General features: G+C 37.1%; 1 protein-coding gene across 2 annotated transcripts; it reads right to left on the bottom strand.

The window, feature by feature from the left end:
• Positions 1-908: 908 nt before the first annotated feature.
• On the bottom strand, positions 909-19,238 carry LOC116292992 (metal cation symporter ZIP14). 2 transcript variants are annotated; one of them, XM_031700370.2, is made up of 11 exons: positions 18,888-19,238; positions 18,259-18,537; positions 13,883-14,269; positions 9,410-9,578; positions 8,849-9,018; positions 7,732-7,911; positions 6,574-6,717; positions 5,336-5,446; positions 3,666-3,966; positions 2,706-2,893; positions 909-2,038 (listed from the first exon to the last, which is right to left on the bottom strand). In XM_031700370.2, the coding sequence occupies exons 1-11, from the start codon at positions 19,113-19,115 to the stop codon at positions 1,892-1,894; spliced, it is 2,304 nt and encodes a 767-aa protein (XP_031556230.1). In that variant the 5' UTR covers positions 19,116-19,238; the 3' UTR covers positions 909-1,891. The 2 variants fall into 2 exon arrangements, with proteins under 2 accessions (XP_031556230.1, XP_031556231.1); XM_031700371.2 differs by lacking the exon at positions 5,336-5,446 and having other exon boundaries at positions 18,888-19,236.
• Positions 19,239-19,487: the final 249 nt, after the last annotated feature.

Here is a 19,487-nt window from a genome sequence, read left to right as displayed (position 1 = left end):
GTTTTTGAATTCATACCTTTTCAAAGGGCAATGGAGCAAGTATTAACATATACTTGAATCATAAGATTATTCTACACTACACTACACCTTTTGCTGTTCATTAAGAGAAAATGTACATTCATTTGTGCCAATAGTTGTATCAATAACGTGTAATGTACTTTCATCAACACCACAAGTAACATCATTAGCGCGGATCAACTTTCAATAACGATATTTGAATATGCGTGTACATTCATAGGCATCAATGGACAATCAATAGCGCATTTGTACATTCATATGCGCGGATTGTATTTTCTTGTGCGCGAAATTCAACTTCAATAACACCAAATGACAAACAATTGCATTTATGGACAATCATTTACCCAAAAGTGAAAATTCATTAGTGCTATTAGCATAATCATTGACAATCTATGATGCGTTTGGACAATCATGAGGGTCAATGTTATATTCTATAGCGTGGTTCGACAAACATTTGCATGATTCGAATGAACAATAAGAGAAATAAAACAATCAATAAAACCACGCTATAGAATATAACATTGACCCTGATGATTGTCCAAACGCATTATAGATTGTCAATGATTATGCTAATAGCACTAATGAATTTTCACTTTTGGGTAAATGATTGTCCATAAATGCAATTGTTTGTCATTTGGTGTTATTGAAGTTGAATTTCGCGCACAAGAAAATACAATCCGCGCATATGAATGTACAAACGCGCTATTGATTGTCCATTGATGCCTATGAATGTACACGCATATTCAAATATCGTTATTGAAAGTTGATCCGCGCTAATGATGTTACTTGTGGTGTTGATGAAAGTACATTACACGTTATTGATACAACTATTGGCACAAATGAATGTACATTTTCTCTTAATGAACAGCAAAAGGTGTAATTCAAGTGCATCAGTACAGATTCCAAACATTTATTAATGATCAATAAAAAATTGATTTTGTTAAGTCTTGTTATGACTAACAGGTGATCTTGATTCTATCAGGCAGAACAATTTGACCAATCAGCAAACGTTCTGTTTGATTTCCTAATTCCAAGTTTTCTGCTCGAAAAAATGAAAACTAAAAAACTAAAACACATCATGGAAAGATCTACCAAATATCTGAAAATTGTAGCCATTGGTGGAAAATATTTCATTTTATCAAGAAATAATAGAAAACACTTGAACATTTTCACTGTGACAAACAATGCTTTGTGCGCCTAGATATCAAATCAACTGGTATATTATGCTATAAGTTAAGGTAGACTACAATACAGGGCTAAAAATAATGGTTATTCATTAATCAAATCTAAAAAAATCTACTAACTTTAGCTGTTGTATCACAGCGTGGGACAATCACAACAGAGCTAGGCTCCAAGGTGAAAGCCCAAAGATCGAATTACAATTTAGCAGTTGATTTTTCAAATTAATGTCTGGCGAGAATTGGAACTTGTCTTGAGGGTCAAATGTTTGCCTTGCCAGTCATTTTGACCAGTGACATTGAGCCAGAAATAAGGTATGACTGAGATAAAAAACTAATTTGGGGTGACATCATGGCTGGCAAATGAACAGTCAGTATTTTTAGCCCCGCAATTGAGTATTATAATTATTATATTTATTTATGCTCATTTCAATAAAGTTAGTCATCCAAAAGAGCTACAAAGCTGAGATCTGAGAGAATCAAGAAAAATGTTTTTGATAAAAGTTGCAGCTCGATGAAGCTCACTGGGGGTGAAACTGCATAACTGGTAACTGTTAAAATCACAATTAATACCTCGTGGCATGTGTGGTATCTTATCTTTGTAGTTTTCAGTTGACAAAATTTAGTGTACAGAAACAGGTATATATATGTAAGGAAGATAAATATTCCATTGATTGATCGAAAGAACATTTATCCTATATCTTGACAGCAGCCATGAGGGCTTCTTCAAAATAACCAATGATAAGCATGATGGTTATCCCCAGAATCAATCCAATGTTCTGCAACAAAAATGTGATGCATGTGTCTGTCTGTAGAGACTCGCTGTGCATTAAGTCTGGAAGCTGTGGAAAACAAAATTCAAAAAATTATTTGGAATTATGATGGGGAATCAAGTTACATTGTCAGTGACTACCATAACCTGGGCCACCTAGACTTTGAGAACCAATCAAATTGTAGAATCAAACCCAGATTCCTTGTTTTCTTTGAGTGCCGATTAAAAGATGAGGGGGTACAAGAAAGAAAGCTTGAATCAAACCAGGTTAAAAGTATCAGAACCCTAAAAGGATTGCATTAATCCATTTTATTCTGCTGGGCGTAGAGAACATGAAAGGCTTCCAAAAAGGGATGTTCTACCATGGAATTACCCTTGCATCCACTTCTGCCCTAAATCCTAATGTGATCTGTGTGTTAGTCACTTATGAATAAAGTTTAAGCATTTTTAATCAAATTAAGATTAACTAGAAACTAGTATTAGTCTTCATTTTTATCTTTTGCTTTTAAAGTCCAAGTACATTAGATAAATCTGAATCATACCTCTCTTGAATCTTTTAAAACTGAACTTAAGACTTATTTATTTAGACTTGCTTATGATTTGTAATCTATGTTTGTATTGTATTTATTTATTATTTTTTACAGTGCATAGAACTGGCTTGTATAGGCGCTTTACAAGCCTCTTTATATTATTATTATTATTATTATTATTATTATTATTATTATTAATCTACTCACCATATCCACTAATGCGACATAAAGAAACATGCCTCCCGCAATGGCAAAAATCCACAACCTCATTTCTATCTGTTGTCCAACCAAAATGCCAATGACAAGGCCAATGTAACATGAACAGGCTGATAAGAAGTTTGCAAAAAGAGCTTTCTTGACACTCATGCCTGCTGTAAGCAGCACAGCAAAATCACCTGAAGTTGAAAAAAATGGAGGTTTGGTTAATAAAATTATTCGTAGATGAGGTAGTAACACTTAAATAAAATATACTTGAAGATAGTTGGAATTCTGGAAAAAGTGGAGTCTTAGGACAAAATCGAGGGCTTGCAAGAGCTAATAGGGCTTTTTAATTGTGATGTCAATAGTATGGAATAGTGACTTCCGGGACCAAAATAAATTCTATCATTTTAAGACTTTTCTGACTTTTTCTTCATGACAGGATTGACTAATTGTCCAATAGTCCTTTTCACAGTTCCCAGTGCCATCTTGAAAGTGCCTTTGCATAGAAGCGAGAGGAATGGTGAGCGAGCAATGATAGAGACCTATTTTTAACACCTTGGACAATAATTATTCACGTCTCTATCATTGCAAGCTCACCATTCGCCTCGCTTCAATGCAAAGGCACAGCTACCTTTCAAGATGGCGCAGCGAACTGTGAAGGGGACTATTATCTAGTATTGAGGTGGAGGATAATTCATTGAGAACAAATTTTTAATTATTGGTTTTTGAGAGCAGTTGGACACAGAAATCTATCACAATAAAAGCTCTAATAATGATATCATATTCTTTCTTGCGAAATAGTTTAGGAAGAATAACATTTACTGACTGAATATCTTGGTAGATTATTGCATGAAATAAAATAACATATCTTCACATTCAAACAGTCCAACATCAAGATCAACATTTCATCGACTATATGTTGAGCATTTGATGTTTGATTATTTAACACATGACTTGTTCAAATACCTAATTCATGAGGCAATTCATGGCAAAAGACAGCTATTGATGTACTAATTCCTCCTGAGATACCAGATGCACCTCCCTCAGAGAATGCAGCACCAATAGCTAGGCCATCACTGATGTTATGGATGGTATCACCTATGATAATCATCCACGCTACAGTAGATATGCCTTCTTTTTCCTTATCTTGGTTTTCATCACTAAACACTGAACGTCTGGATAAACTTTCTTTCAGACTTGAAATCTTCTTGGAGAGTGGAGGTTTCTTTTGTGCCTCATAGTCAACTTTATCTTCGGTTCTGGCATTCTATGGATAATAATCAGGAAGTTAACAAACAAGTAGAGTTGTGGATGGATATATGGGATGTTGGATGGTTGAATGGATGAAAAAATGGATGAGATGTTAGATGGCTGAATAGATGGACAAATGAACAGGATGTCAGTTGGCTGGATGGAAGGACAAATGTATAGAAAATTAGATGGCTGGATGAATGGACAAATGGACAAATGGATGGGATGTTAATTGGCTGGATGGAAGGACAAATGGATGGGATGAATGTCTGAATGGATGGAAAAATAGATGGGAAATTAGATGGATGGATAGGATATACTGTATTTTTTTATGGATGAGATGTTGAAGGCTAATTGAATCCACAAATGAATAGGAAATTAGATAGCTGATAGGGAAGCACCCGTGGATGGCGTAGCGGTGTGAGTGCTCGCCTCTCATCAATGCGACCCGAGTTCGAGTCCTGCTGGGTTTGGTGTTGTATATGAGTAGAGTTGTTTGTTGGTTCTCTCCTGTGCTTCGAGGATTTTCCGGGTTCTCTGGTTTTCCTCCCTCCGCAAAAATCAACTCCTAAATTCCAATTTGATCATGGAATGAGGGCCACAGGTTTGTTAGCCATTGGCTATTAAGTGCTACCCTCGTGAAAAAAGGACGGTTTTTTTTTTAAATGGATGGACAAATGGATGGGATACTATAGACAGCATGTTTAATGGCTACATTTAGAATGTACAAATGGATGGATGGAAGGAGAGATGAATGGATGAACAAGAAGATAATGGAAAATAGAATGGAGGAGTATAAAGAAATGGAAGAGATATGGGTAGAACATCCATCCTATTAGATAAATGGATAGGCTAATTACCTTTATTGTTTTAAAATCATCATGACAGTCTTTAATATGCTTATTATAGTGTTTTAATTTCAATTACAGCAGCATTTAATGTATTCATATACTTCTATTAGATGCACAGGCTTTCAGCTGCCAAACGAGCTTTTAAATGGTAAACTAATTTGGTAAACCGAGCTGCCTTTATCTAAAATACAAAAGCTAACGCATAAAAGTGTAAGAATACATTTATCGCCAGCCATACTTTTGTAAGCCACACTGTAATATTAATCATTATCATATCATGTTTAATAAATTATGGGATTGTATTAAATAATTTGATTTGATTTTTTCACAATATTTATTTTAAAATCAAGGCATCTAACCTGGCAAATCGTGAGAAAAAATGATGGTTTGTTTTTGACAGCTAAAATTTTTAGTTGTCCAAAACAAACCACCTCTTTTCTCACAATTTGCCATGCCATATACATAATAATCTTACAATTTATAATTATAATTTATTATATTTAGATTTTAGTTGTTTTTTTATGAGCATCATACCTCCAAAAACTTCATTTCCTCAACTTCAGACTCTGAACTAGTGCTGGCGCAATTCTCAAAAACTTGAACACAGTTGTGAAACTGTGGACTATGACACCGGGGTCCTTTGGGCTTCAAATATTAATAAAAATGAACAAATTTATTTTTTTACTTTTAAATTTTTAACTTTAATTATTTGTTAGATAGGTATTTTTTATTGTCAGTAATCAAAATAAAAGCAACTTAGGCAAGAAAATTGGGCATATATTATATATTCATATATTTTACAACTACCCCTCGCCATACTGAAAGCTTGGCTCTACCATGAGACTCCCTCCCACATGCACTAAAACTAGATTCTATATATGATTTATGACATACAACACTCAACACATGTGTTCACTTCCACAGAGGGAAGGAACCAGAGAACCCAGTGAAAAACCTGAATGGCAAAGACAGAACAGTACATCTAACAAACTCAACTCATGTGCAATCTGGTCTGAGCCTGGGCTCGAACCCAGATACCACAGCAGTGAGAGGCAAGCTGTACATACACCCCTGCCACACCATGGTATGGCATGGAACTCATCTACATTTACAGGAGAGTTCTATTTTTTGCCATAATATACGTATGCAGTACAAATTTCTGGTGCGCTGATTGGCTATTTTGCATTATCAACAAGAGGACAGGCAAATAAGCTGATGTCAATGAGCGTACTGCTTTCCTTTGGCTGTTTATGATCACTTTGAGGGTTTTTCTTCGGTTTCTGGTTTTTCTCCCTCGACAAAAATCAATTTCTTACTTTTATCAAGACCCGCTGTTTGTGGCATTATTAGAGTTGTTAATTCAAAATATGTTACTTTAAATAGTACTTAAAATCAATCATTAAAATAGTTAAATTTTTGTTGACTTCATTATCATTTTAATTATTTTAAGGTCAGTTAAGTCATTCCTTTGATATTTTTTAAAATTTATTGAATTAAAAAGTATTTTAAAAAACAGTATAAAAAAATTATTATATGTTTTTTTTTTGACTTTGTCCTTTTTACAAGTACAAAGCATAGAAGAGAGCAGGTTCAAGTAATTCAAAAGCAAGAAAATCCCAACTGAGTGCACCACAGCAATTGCCAAGATTGCAGTCAGGTTTACACATTTTTAGCATCCAAAAAAAACCAGACTTAAATTTTTTGACTTTGCCTTTTTTACAAGTACAAAACATAGAACAGACTTAAATTCTTTTAGAGTCTTGAAAACTTACTACATTTGTCAGAATGATGTCTCCATTTTCAGGAACCTTCTCATCTGAATTTCCAAGGTTTTGTGGTGTCCCCTCGTGGTGTTCAAAATTGGAACAGGCTTTCTTCTTGTTGTAGCTCATGTGTCGGCTGCTTGGTCCTGGTAACTACAATTTAAAGATTTACAGTTTTATCATCTTTAATTGACCTCCTCAGCTCGGCGTAATGTTGTCCCATTTCAGACCCTGTGTCATTCCCTTGAGAATAATATTCTTTGTTTAAGTTGTATCCATATTCATGTGTATTCTCATGTGCAACCTAGCGCAAACTTTAAACAAATAAATCATACTCTAGGGAATGACATGTGTTCTGAAATGGGACAACATTACGTCAGAGCTGAGGGGGTCTATTGAATTTTATTCATAAAACTTTTAACAGTATGAAATGCTCTACAACGGTAAAATCTTACCTAGTGGTCACAGAGGGGTTTTATCATATCTAATATTTTGTACCACCATCATTCCCTGTAAGAGGGTGTTCCTCTTTCACTCCACATATTCTTCCATACTACATTCATTATTTTGATATGACACAATATGGCGCACGACTCTCATCCCAAACCTGAGAGGACCACAGTTTTGTTATCTATTAAGAGTGCTACCCTTTTAAAACCAGTGTAAAATGAGCTTCATGGAAGAATACTATGGAAGATTTTGTGAAGGGGGTATTATAAAACACACTTTCAAAAAAGGTTGAGTTCATTCTGAATGTCAACTCAGCTGGAATACATGTGCATTACTTCCTAATAAGCCTTTTGCAATAGATTGACACATGATTGTTAACTGGATGGCAAAAAAATGTGGGCTTCCTTTATTTAAAGATTTTTTGCTGGATTACTAATGTCGTATCCAAAAACTTTTTCCTTATGAGAATCTGATACTTTCAATTTCATGATACGAAGCAGTTTAAAGTTTGTTTGCCATCCAGCTAAGCCTTCCCCAAGGGACCTTGAGCTGGATTGATTCGTTATCAAAGTCATATATCGGCACGTGACTTTTTGTTGCTAAAGTCCTATTAGACCCTCAATTCTCTCCAAAGAGGATTCACTAAGTCAAGCAAATATGGGTTGATTGGATTTTCCTGATAAAGCCATAGAAACTAGTATAATAATTATACCTTACCTCTAAATCAACATGGCTATGGGTGTGTTTATTTTTGAGCCCAAAATGCATCAGTACTTCAAAGAGGTAGAAGAAATAAATAGAAGCAAGGATGACAGCCGCCTTCCATAGGAAACTTTTACTTATGTCTTCACTATGAGGTTCTTCCTCTCCTTCTTCGTGTTGGTGAAGACCTAAAGCCTGCATTATAATATTATTTAAAAAAAACAACAAGAAACCCAGTATAAGTTTTGCTACAGTGACAACTTATATATCAGCTAGACAATAATAATACATGACTATTTGTCTATACTCTGTTCAGTATGCAGGAAGTGACATGTAAGTATGAAAGAAGTGTAAAGCAAAGCAAAATCTGTAGGTGTCAAGTGTTTCTCACACTTTTTAAGTGCATAAATAAATTACATTATTTGTTTCTTGCTATGCATGGTAAGAATAAATCTAATGATTAATTGACCAGACCTCCTAAATTTGCTCAAGTGACCATGTAACAATGGCTCCATGTCAAGGTAGGACTTGCATTGATGCCTTCACACATAATTTTTGATTGTACTGTAGTTTAATTATCAACAAGTTCAACCACAAATTAGAGCCTGCATTGTTCCTAGCGGACTTTAAGAGAAATAGAGGTTTATAGAGGTTTTGCACCACCACGTGATGGCAGCCATGTTAGATGGCCAGGAAAAATACAGTCGTTTTACCGCCATTTGCATTGTTACGCGGCCACAATCGTGACGTGCATTTTGCAATACACTGCCGTCAATCAAACACGTTGACCTCATTTACACTCAATGGGATCAGCCGGGATAGGCCCGGTGAGTGTGGATCATAATACTTGTAAACAATCAACAAGTTTTGGTGCATTTTGAATCACACACGAGTGTAAATGATGTCAACGTGTTTGATTGACGGCAGTCTATTGCAAAGTGCAAGTCACATTTTTTGTCTGGGGTGGCCGCCTAGCAATGCAAATGGTAGTAAATAAGAAAGAATCAAATTCCCAAGAGCAAAGGGATTTTATTGTTCTGCCATCTAACCACAGGACGCCCAAACAGTATTATGGGATGGGCACGTGATGGTGCAAAGCCTCTATTGCTTTGGAATACAATCTTTGACTTACGTGAGGTATAAGGTGAAGAGTTGCATCACCAGCAAGCGTTCCTACAGCCAGTGCCACCAATAATGCCAGAACTTTTTTATACATAGTTCTACCAACAAATGGAATAGTAGCAACACCAACAAGAGACGCCAAGCTGATTATGGTCACGGAGAGAAAACCATACCCCCACACTGAAATCATTAAGTAAAACAATCGTTCATTCACATGAATTGTAATTATAAACAGACAAAATTTTTGTCTCAACTTTTTGTGCCATTACATTGAAAGAGGTGCCCATACAAGGGAAGTGCTGAGATGGGGAGATGGGTGGAGGGGGAAATGGTGGGTGATTACCCATCACAATATTTGAATGACGTCAACAGGATGAGCGCATGCACACTAAACTCATGCGTAGAAAGGCTGAGCATGAACAATGCCTACAAATGTCCTAAAGGCAATTTATTTTACTTCAAAAGTTTTGTACAGGTGGTTGCCCAGTTCTCCCAAGAAAGGAGCTCGTGTTAATTAAAACCATTTACTTATCAAACTGTGGAGTTCACTATATAAGAACTGAGTTCTCACCTTTAGAAAGATCACTAACAGTGGATTTCGTCTGGCTTTTTTTTGCTGTACATGAGCCACTTTGTACTTGTTGTATAAGAGCAGGACAAAGTTCTGTAAAAGAACTTTTGCTTGCACCAACAGAATGGTCAATGCTGAATACGTCCAGGAGTGAATCAAGTGAAAAGCACTGAAAAAAAATGTTCAAAGGGTAAAAAAAATTGCTGCTTAGGGGGCTTTCATTTATTAGCACATGGGTGGGGGTCGGCAAAGTCACATGAGCGCTTTACAAACATAATCCAAACCCTCCTCCATGGTAGAGGTAACAATTGCATACCCCCCTTTTGTCATATCCTGCAAAAGTTCTCAACCCCCTCAATATGTGATAAGCCATTCCCTCTAACCACTCTCTCAAAATAAGGTAACCCCCTACAACCCCCCCCCCCCCCCCCCCAGCCCCCTGCTACTCGCTAATAAATGATTGCCATGACATGCTAATTGAGACAAAAGTTGCGAATTTGCTACGAGTTTTAGATGATAGACTACCACCAATATATCAAAGAAGTCTTGTGAGTATAGAACAAAATGCAAAGATGGCCACCATTGTTTACATCACTACATGCAAACTGAGACAAAAGTTTAGTCATCTAGTTTTAACATTTGTCTTCCAATGCTTCCATGGCAACCACGAAAGTAAATTGTGAGAATGATCGGTTCTGAACCTGAAGAATAACCCTTACTGTCATTCATACTGTCGGTGTCCAAATTTCAAAATTTACTGACAGATGATGCCGAGCCCAGGAATCAAACCCAAGACCTTATCCTTTGGGGTGATATATACGCTAGAGCATGCACTATCATTACTTACCCTTGAATATAATAATCACGTAGATCAAATTATTACAGGATGGCCATTTCAGTTAAAAAAATTGCTATCAATATAGGTCTTGTGTATGATTGATTCCCATATCACATCACTAGTTATGCCTCATGAATACGATGCTGACTTAGCCAATCATAGCTTAGCGAATCATTATGCAAAACATTTACTAATGACAATCTTATAAAATGCCATCTTGTCCTCTCTCACCAATATTCATATCGGAAGCGCAGCAGTTAGAGTACATGTCTAGCAAACATAAGGAAGCAATCATTTTTTAGGAAGGGAGGGGGATGGGCTGGAGGAATCAGTGGCCCAAAAAATGCGTCGAGTACCCTACCACCTGCGGGATAAACTGAGCCAAAAGTTTGATGAGCTAGTGGAACTTGATATCATAGAGAGGGTTGAGGGTCCAAGTTCCTGGGTATCCCCAGTAGTAGTTGTTACAAAATCCACAGGGGATATCAGACTCTGTGTTGATATGCGGCAGGCAAACATGGCTGTGAAGCGCGAGAGGTACCCTATACCTACCATTGATGAAGTCATCCAAGACATGACACAAAGCAAAGTGTTTAGTAAATTGGATCTTAAGTCAGCCTACCATCAAATTGAGTTAGCTCCACAATCGAGGGATATTACTACATTCTCAACCCACCAAGGCCTATACCGCTACAAACGCCTCATGTTTGGGATCAGCTGTGCCCCGGAAATGTATCAGAGAGTTCTCCAGCAAGTCCTGCAAGGATGTGATGGTGCTCAGAATATTATTGATGATGTCATTGTGCATGCATCAACAGAAGAGGAGCATGATAGAAGAGTCGCAGAGGTAGTTAAAGTGCTAGCAGAAAGGGGATTAACATTCAACCGTGCCAAGTGTCAATTTAAAATGCCAAAGATAGAATTCCTGGGTCATGTATTGTCAGAAAGAGGAATTGGACCAGCAGATGAAAAGGTGAGAGCAGTTGCTGAGGCTAGAGAGCCTACAAATGCCGCAGAAGTACGGAGTTTCCTAGGACTGGTGAACTTCACTGCACAGTTCATCCCAGACCTAGCTACCATCTCTGCACCCTTGAGAAAGCTTACAAAGGCACAAGAGCCATTTCAATGGGGTCCAGAGCAGAGTAGAGCATTCAAGGAGTTGAAGAGGAGACTCACCAATGCAGAGACCCTGGGATACTTTGACCAAAGTGCACCCACCAAAGTGATTGCAGATGCCAGTCCAGTCGGATTGGGAGCTGTTCTGGTACAGGAACAGGCAGGAGAACTCAGAGTAATTAGTTATGCCAGCCGCAGTTTAAGTGACACTGAGAAGAGATATTCACAAACAGAGAAAGAGGCCTTGGCCATAGTCTGGTCATGCGAGAGGTTCCATGCCTACATCTTTGGTGCTGATTTTGAACTGTGGACAGACCACAAGCCACTAGAGTGTATTTTTACACCAAAGTCAAAGACCTGTGCAAGGATTGAGAGATGGCTCCTAAGACTGCAGCCCTACACATACACTGTTAAGTACATCCCTGGCCCAAGCAACATTGCTGATTCACTGTCACGACTTCTGTCCCCATCATCAGTTACTGGCTCAGATGATACCACCGAACATTATATTAGGTTTGTAGCTCGGGAGGCGACCCCATGTGCCTTGACCACACGCGAGATGGAAAGAGTGTCAGAACATGATCCAGAGTTGATGTGCATCAGGGAGTGTCTGCTTAATGGAAGATGGGATGACATCAAATTTAAAGAGTACCTGCCAGTGCGGAATGAGTTAGGAGCGGTTGGTCAACTTGTGTTGAGAGGAGCAAGGATTGTAGTGCCCAAACAACTCCGAGGTCAAGTACTAGAGCTAGCCCATGAAGGCCACCCAGGCATTGTAGCCATGAAGCAACAACTCAGGTCTAAAGTCTGGTGGCCGGGACTAGACAAGGAAGTTGAAAAGCACTGCAAAGAATGTTATGGGTGTCAGTTGGTTAGCCAACCTCACAAACCCGAGCCCATGACCCGCACTGAGTTGCCCTCTGCTCCATGGGAGCACTTAGCTGCTGACCTGTTGGGTCCATTACCCTCTGGTGACTACCTGTTTGTCGTGGTGGATTACTACAGTAGATTCTTTGAGATAGATTTCACCAAATCCATAACTTCCGAGAAGATCATATCACTCCTGGACCAAGCATTTGTTACTCATGGCCTACCACTGTCATTAAGAACAGACAATGGAACACAGTTTGTAAGTGAGCAGTTCGAGGAGTATTTGCATGAGAATGGCATTGAACATAGGAGAACCACTCCTCTCTGGCCCCAGGCCAATGGAGAAGTTGAGCGTCAGAATCGCAGTATCCTGAAGAGGTTACGCATTGCTCAAGTGGAATGAAGAGACTGGAGAGGAGAGATGAACAAGTTTCTGATAATGCACCGTAGCACACCACACAGCACAACAGGAATAAGCCCTTCACAGCTTCTATATGGGCGGAACATTCGCACAAAACTACCCCAACTGACTGAAACCAGTTGGGACTATGAGGTGAGAGATAGAGACAGTGAATGGAAAGAGAAGGGGAAACAGTACGCAGACGCCAAGAGGAGAGCACAAGACAGTCAGATCCAGGAGGGTGATCAAGTGTTGGTCAAACAGGAGAGACAGAACAAGCTATCTACACCATTCAAACCATCACCATTCACAGTGATTCAGAAGCAAGGAAACAGTGTTCTCATTGGTGATGGAAGATCTCAGTATCACAGGAATGTCACCCATTTAAAGAAATTCTACGGCAGCCGAGAAAATGTGCCTGAACCCAGGACCACAACCTCAGAGCTTGATGAGATTGACCCCTACTTTGATGATCAACCTCCTGGAGGAACTTTCAAGGCGACCACAGCAGTAGGAATGTCACCTACCCAAGCCAGCCAGGTTGACCATCCAGGTCAACCCTGCAATCCTAACCTTCAAGCTACTCAACCTACTCATGCAAGGATGCTACCTGCAAGGTTTGATGACTATGTACTGGGCTATGTTGGGCCTATAACTTTTGTCTGACTGTGAGCTTGCTAAAGCTTATGATGTTTAAATGTTATGACAGTTAAAGACTTTGGGCATCTTAGTTTATTGTTGTTTTGCTCAACCATGTGTGAACTCATGTTTTAAAAAAAAGGAGAGATGTAGTGTTGGTGGATTTACCCACCCCACCCCTGTTAGGTTTGCAGCGTGCGAGTGCGCATGTGTGTAATAAAGAGACGAGCATCAAAGCACATGGTTTAGTATAGTTGATTATTATTTAGAAAATACACCACACCTGTAAACAGTAATGTAAAATCTTTAGACCTCTCTTTCTTCTCTCTGCATAAAAAAGTGACCCTCCCCTTGAAATTTGTTGAATTCTTATCCCTCCCCTTTATATACATGAAATATTTGATGACCCCCTTTTTTGCGTCAGTAGAAGTTTAATGGCCCTCCCATGGATTCCTCCAGCCCACCCCCCACCCCTCCCTCCTAAAAATGATGAATGCTCCCTAAGGTCATGAGTTTGAATCCTACTATACCGAGAATCTCTTTTTTTACCCTGAGAAAAATGTGCTTGATAAAACATAATTAAACTTTCTTAACATTTCTAATTACTTACTGTTGCATTGTGTGGAGTAGGAGCTGCAGTAGGTTCTGCAACAGCACGTCGACGGCGTTTATGACTATGACCATGATCGTCAACATCTTCATTTTGTGCCTCTTTAGCAATGCCTAGCTTTTTGGTTATCTCTAGAAGGTCTTCTTCTTGAAGATAGTTCTTGGTTTTGAATAAATCATCAATGAAGAATGATGATGATGGTAAGTTAGAGTGACTTTCATGTTCAGCAATACAATATCCTTGGATAAGACGATAAACAATGATGGCGCATGCTTTCTGGAAGTCATCTTCATCCAACCCGGTCTCGTTGCCTGAGTGTTCATGATGGTGATCATGGTCAGATTCCTCTTTTTTCACTTCTTCGATGATGCTTTCAGCTGAGAAACACTGAAAAAGTAGACACAGGCCATTTGTAAATAAATATACATGTACGTGTACTGTAAGTAAATGTAAATACATATTATGCTGTACATTTATAAGAGTTGTTGTTGCTGTTGTTGTTGTTATGGTACTGTCCTTGTTGCCATTGCTGTCATTGTTGCCATTGTTGTTGCTGTTGTTGTTGTTGTTGCCGTTGTTTTTGTAGTGGCTGTTGTTGTTGTTACGGTGCTGTTGTTGTTGCTGTTGTTGTTGTTGTCAATGTTACTGTTGTTGTTGTTGTTATCATTGCTGTTGTTGCTGTTGTTGTTTCTGTTGCTGTTGTTGTTGCTGTCATTGTTATTGTTGTTGTTATTATTGCTGCTGTTGTTGCTGCTGTCACTGTTATGGTTGCTGTTACTGTGGTTTTTGCTGCTAATGTTGCTGTTACTGTTGTTGCTGCTTTGATTGTTGTTGCTGTTGTGGTTACTATAGTTGCTGTTACTTTTGTTTTTGTTGCTGTTATTGTAGATGTTGTTCTTGCTGTTATGGTGCTGTTGTTGTTGCTGCTGTTGCTGTCATTGTTGTAGTTGTTGTTGCTGTTGTGGTTGCTGTTACTGTGGTTGTTGGGTTGTGTCTGTTGCTGTTGCTGTCGCTGTAATTGTTGTTTTTGTTTCAGTTGTTTCTGCTGTGGTTGCTGTTATTGTTGTTGTGCAGTTGTTGCTATACTGTTCTGGCTGGGTGTTGTGATTAAGCTGACACACGGTGCAACATTGCATGCAACATTGTACACAACAGGACTGTTGCAGCATGTGTCTACCCCAAACATTTTGCATGCAACGTTGCATGCAACAAATCTGAAGTTGAATCGCTCTCTACTCTTGCAACATTGCACTCATCATGTGAACATGGCTGCAACATTACCTGCAAACATTTGAAATTTCCAGCCAAAATTGCACCAAATTTATAACTGCTGACCAAATATCTTAACATAGCAGGCTGACACAAGCGATGTTGCGTGATTTTGTTGCAATGTGTGTCACCCTGATTCAAATTTGGTGCTTGCAATTTTGGGTGCAATGTTGCACCGTGTGTCAGCACCCTTACAGTATTATTTATCTATAATGAATATTTTTTGTATTTTGTAAAGCGCTGTTGAACCGCTGGGAATTGGCGCTCAATAAAACATTATTATTATTATTATTATTATTATTATTAATAAGTTGAACAACATCTAGAATGATCAAAGCAAGGGCAAAGCTAATTCAGAGAGTGAAATAAAATTTAGTATTCAAGTAACCAATATTTAGGAACCTCTTGTCAACTGTGAGTGAGTCCTGGATCACAACAAAATTGTGAATTCAAAAACCATTTTTTGGTCTTAACTTTGTGTAAAATTCTCTGCATCATTTCATTCATAACATTTTATATTAGTGAGTCATAATATATTCAAATTTGATATCTCCTTCTGTGGAAAAGGACAATAGTTTCAATGGAATCAATATTATTCTTTCTAAATCACAAGTTCCCCATGCCAGGTTCATACTTTAAAGAATAACAAGCAAAAGTATGACCACATTTCATCATTTTCGCATACTTCTTTGCACAGGCTTTTGCTGTGAAACCAGCTTTTAAAACCAGCCAGCTGTGCATGGAAATATTTTGGTTAAACATACAAAAGCCAATGCATAGAAGTATGTGAATAATGTGGTCATGTTTTTGCATGTTGCTCTGGAACAATACACATATAGCCCAGGTTAAGGTTACTGCTTAGTCTACAAAAGGATGCGAGTGATTTTTGACATTTTGAGTATTTCTATCTTTTATGTGGTATAACATCTACCGACATTGAAATTATTCGACGTTCCAACTTTTAAATTCAATATCTTTTTCTTTAAGAAGCAAAATATCAAAAATCGTTGCTCACACCCTTTTGTAGCTTATCATTTGCTTATTCACATAATGAAATTCTTTTGGCTGTACGTGCTAACCCCATGTCCATTCACCTCTACTGAACGTGCCTGATTTGTGTTTAAGGCTCTGGCATTGTTTTAAATTAAGAAATCGCAAGCTTTCAAATAATATTAGTTTTGAAATCTTTACCATACATGTACTTTTATTTTGTTTGTTTGTTGACCTTGATTACAAAATGTCAGTATATAGAAATACAATTAGTTCGAATTGCTTGAGTATTTTGATTGCTGTATGCAATACACAAATAATTTATATGGTTTTTTTTAATATTATTATTTTTATACTCTAGTTGATGAAAGTAATATTATGAAAATGCCAAAAAGCTTACATCATTGAACTTTTTTCCTCGTTGTTCCACTTGTGTAAACTTTAACACTGTTGATGTCATTACAAAAGACTTCGAATGATTGGCAAATATTTATAGTAACAACATCTAAATTCCTAGACATGCTTTTAATTAGCTGAGAAGATTATTTTGACAATAAATCTTAATTTGCATTGTCCAATTGCCTATAAAAAGAGGCAATAGAGGCAATTAAACTTGTGATCAAATTGGATATATTATATTGGCATGACAGTCACAAATCATCTTCATGACCTGGACCTTTTTGGGGAGACGATTATTTTTAAAGAAGTTGTGAATTTTCAACACAAAATCAGTTAACATAAGCTTTTACTTGATAATAAAGAAAATAAAACTCATCCTTTGAAAGATTCATCGAAAATATTTAAGAAATAGCATATTGATTATTTTTTGGTAGAAACATTTCATTTTGACAACAGAATGTAATGGATTTTTTTGTTTTTGTGGTGATAAATAAATATTTCAAAATGCAATGCATGCCTAGATTTTAAAATCTCGTGGCACAATTATTGAAGTAATTTCCTGTACCACAGGTTTAAGAAAAGATAACTAACTAAAAACTAGTGTGAGCTGCATCAGTGTTTCTAATGAATAAAAGGGTAAATTTTACACCTTGAAAAGATGAAAAAACTTCACTGATGTTTCGGACACTAGTCATTCGTTGGAGTACTAGCGTCCGAAACGTCAGTAAAGTTTTTTCAACTTTTCACGGCGTATAATTTACCCTTTTATCAATACCACAGGTTTAGGCCTATTCACACAATAACAATGAGCCTGTTAAACCCAAGTGAAAATGTATAGACTCAATATTGGTGCCTTGGGGATATATAAAGGCCACACGTCTGAGTTAAAAAAATAATTCTAATAATTTATAACAGATAATTCAAAAAATAATTAAATTTTAAAAATAATTTTAATACTTCAAATAATGAGTTATAGCAATTAATATGAAATGAAGCAGTTCTAAATTTATATAAACTTTGCTACTCTATGCATCAATACCTGCAACCTTCTCAATTCCTGCTTTAATATACACCTACATGCAAGAACGTCATACGAAGATAGAACATTAGTGATTTAGTGGGATAGGAATTATATTAAAAAACAAAAGATCACTGAAGCTGAACTTTTTCTTTTGTCTTTTAATGTATTCCTTTAATTCTCACTAAATTACACATGTTCTATTCTTGTATGACAACCTTCTTGCATAAGGTGTAAGTGCATAACTGGTTTAAGTCATGCAACTAATGGTACATAAAAATGTGCTCATTTGTTTATTGCTAGAATGTTGTATACATGTATATGTATCAAAGACTGTAAAATTCAAAATATCTTAGAAAATAGAGCTACTCGTCATATAGCTGCATAAATATTCTTTTGAATTATGAAGTCATTATATATTTCAAATACTTAGGTTAATATTAATGATGGACTCGTCAAGACTCGTAAATGGAAAACATTACCAACCACATGAAGGGAATTGAAAACATATTTTTAACAAAAATAACATTTGATATAATATTTGATATTGGTAAAATCTGATATTTAAGCTTACATAAGCTTATAAAAATTAAAATCCTACAAAGATTACAGTGAAGCAGAAAAAGTACATAAACTATTTACATAAACTAGTTTTATTGCGTCATAAGTTCTTCATAGCGTGTAGTATATCTTCCCTTACCTTTTTCTTGTTAAGATGAGGTCCCAAAGTCTTGTTAACGTTGCTTAAAATATGTTCTAAGCCATGTTCCGTGATACTAGAAGACTTGCCGTGAGTGAAGTTGTGAGCAAGAGTTTCGAACAGTTTGCTGGGAAGGGAAGGTAATGCGCATGGGGTACTATTATTACCAGAAGTCTTTTCGGGCATCAAATAGTACACGATCGCCATCGATTTAGCGTTAAATTGGGTAGAATTCAGAACAGATGAGTTGGTTAAACCAAGATCTTTGGGAGACAGACACTACAAAAGGAAAAAGAAAGTGTATTTTAGGAATTTAGGTGCGAATGGTAATCATTAATTACTAAATTTTACACGCGACCTCGACGCGAGTAAAGTGGTACAGTTTTAACATTGGATTTCTTAAGTGAATCGCTATAATATTTAAATTCTGGGCTTCAAAGATTAAGGCATTAGATATAAAAATCATGATCTAAATCGTTTCTTTTTACAAAAAAGAACAGCTGAGTACGTAGTGATGATTCAAAGTCGAGAACTTCAATTATCACCAGCAAAAGCTTACTGTAGTAGAATGGCATGTATACAGAAGTCAAACTATACTTCCCCTTATTCTCATCTATACTTCCCCTTACCTTATTACACTCTTGTTTTCGAACGCTGGTAGTACAGTCCTCGAAATGAAGCTTTTTTAGAATGGTTTGGACATCACCATAGTGTAGTTTTTGGCCTTGTTTGGCTACGAAGGCGAGCAAATCGTTGAAAGTGTATGGAGCATGGCTGGCAGTGGCCACAAAATCGTGGCAGATAAAAAACACTTGGAAAAATATTATAACGCTAAAATACCCTAATCTGGGCCTCATGATGTTTTAACTTTGGTTTAACTCAGGATTGTGATGAAGAATCTGCTTCGATATGGTGTATCATAGAGAGAACCTCGAGTATACAATGAGGCAGCGTCAGAGTTCAAATGCTTTTCATACAACCAAATGCATATGATTTCAAGAGGGATGTCTGTGATTGGTTGGTTTACGAAGCGGAACTGATAACTCGACAGCCGTGCACTGCCAGTATAAATATACTATAACACACTTGATGTGATTGACTGTAACAGCATATTTGTGTTGATAACCAGTAGTATTGACTACTTTGGCAGTTTCGAAAGGGGTCCAAGACTATTTTGAAATAACATGGATGGCATTGTAGCCAAAACTAGCCAAATGCTTTGCTTACAA

This window comes from Actinia tenebrosa, unplaced genomic scaffold (genome assembly GCF_029948245.1).
Source record: "Actinia tenebrosa isolate PJP-AT-01 unplaced genomic scaffold, QUT_ActTen_1.0 PGA_scaffold11__36_contigs__length_13525064, whole genome shotgun sequence".
NCBI classification, from domain to species: domain Eukaryota; kingdom Metazoa; phylum Cnidaria; class Anthozoa; order Actiniaria; family Actiniidae; genus Actinia; species Actinia tenebrosa.
This window is presented reverse-complemented; position numbering and strand designations above follow the sequence as displayed.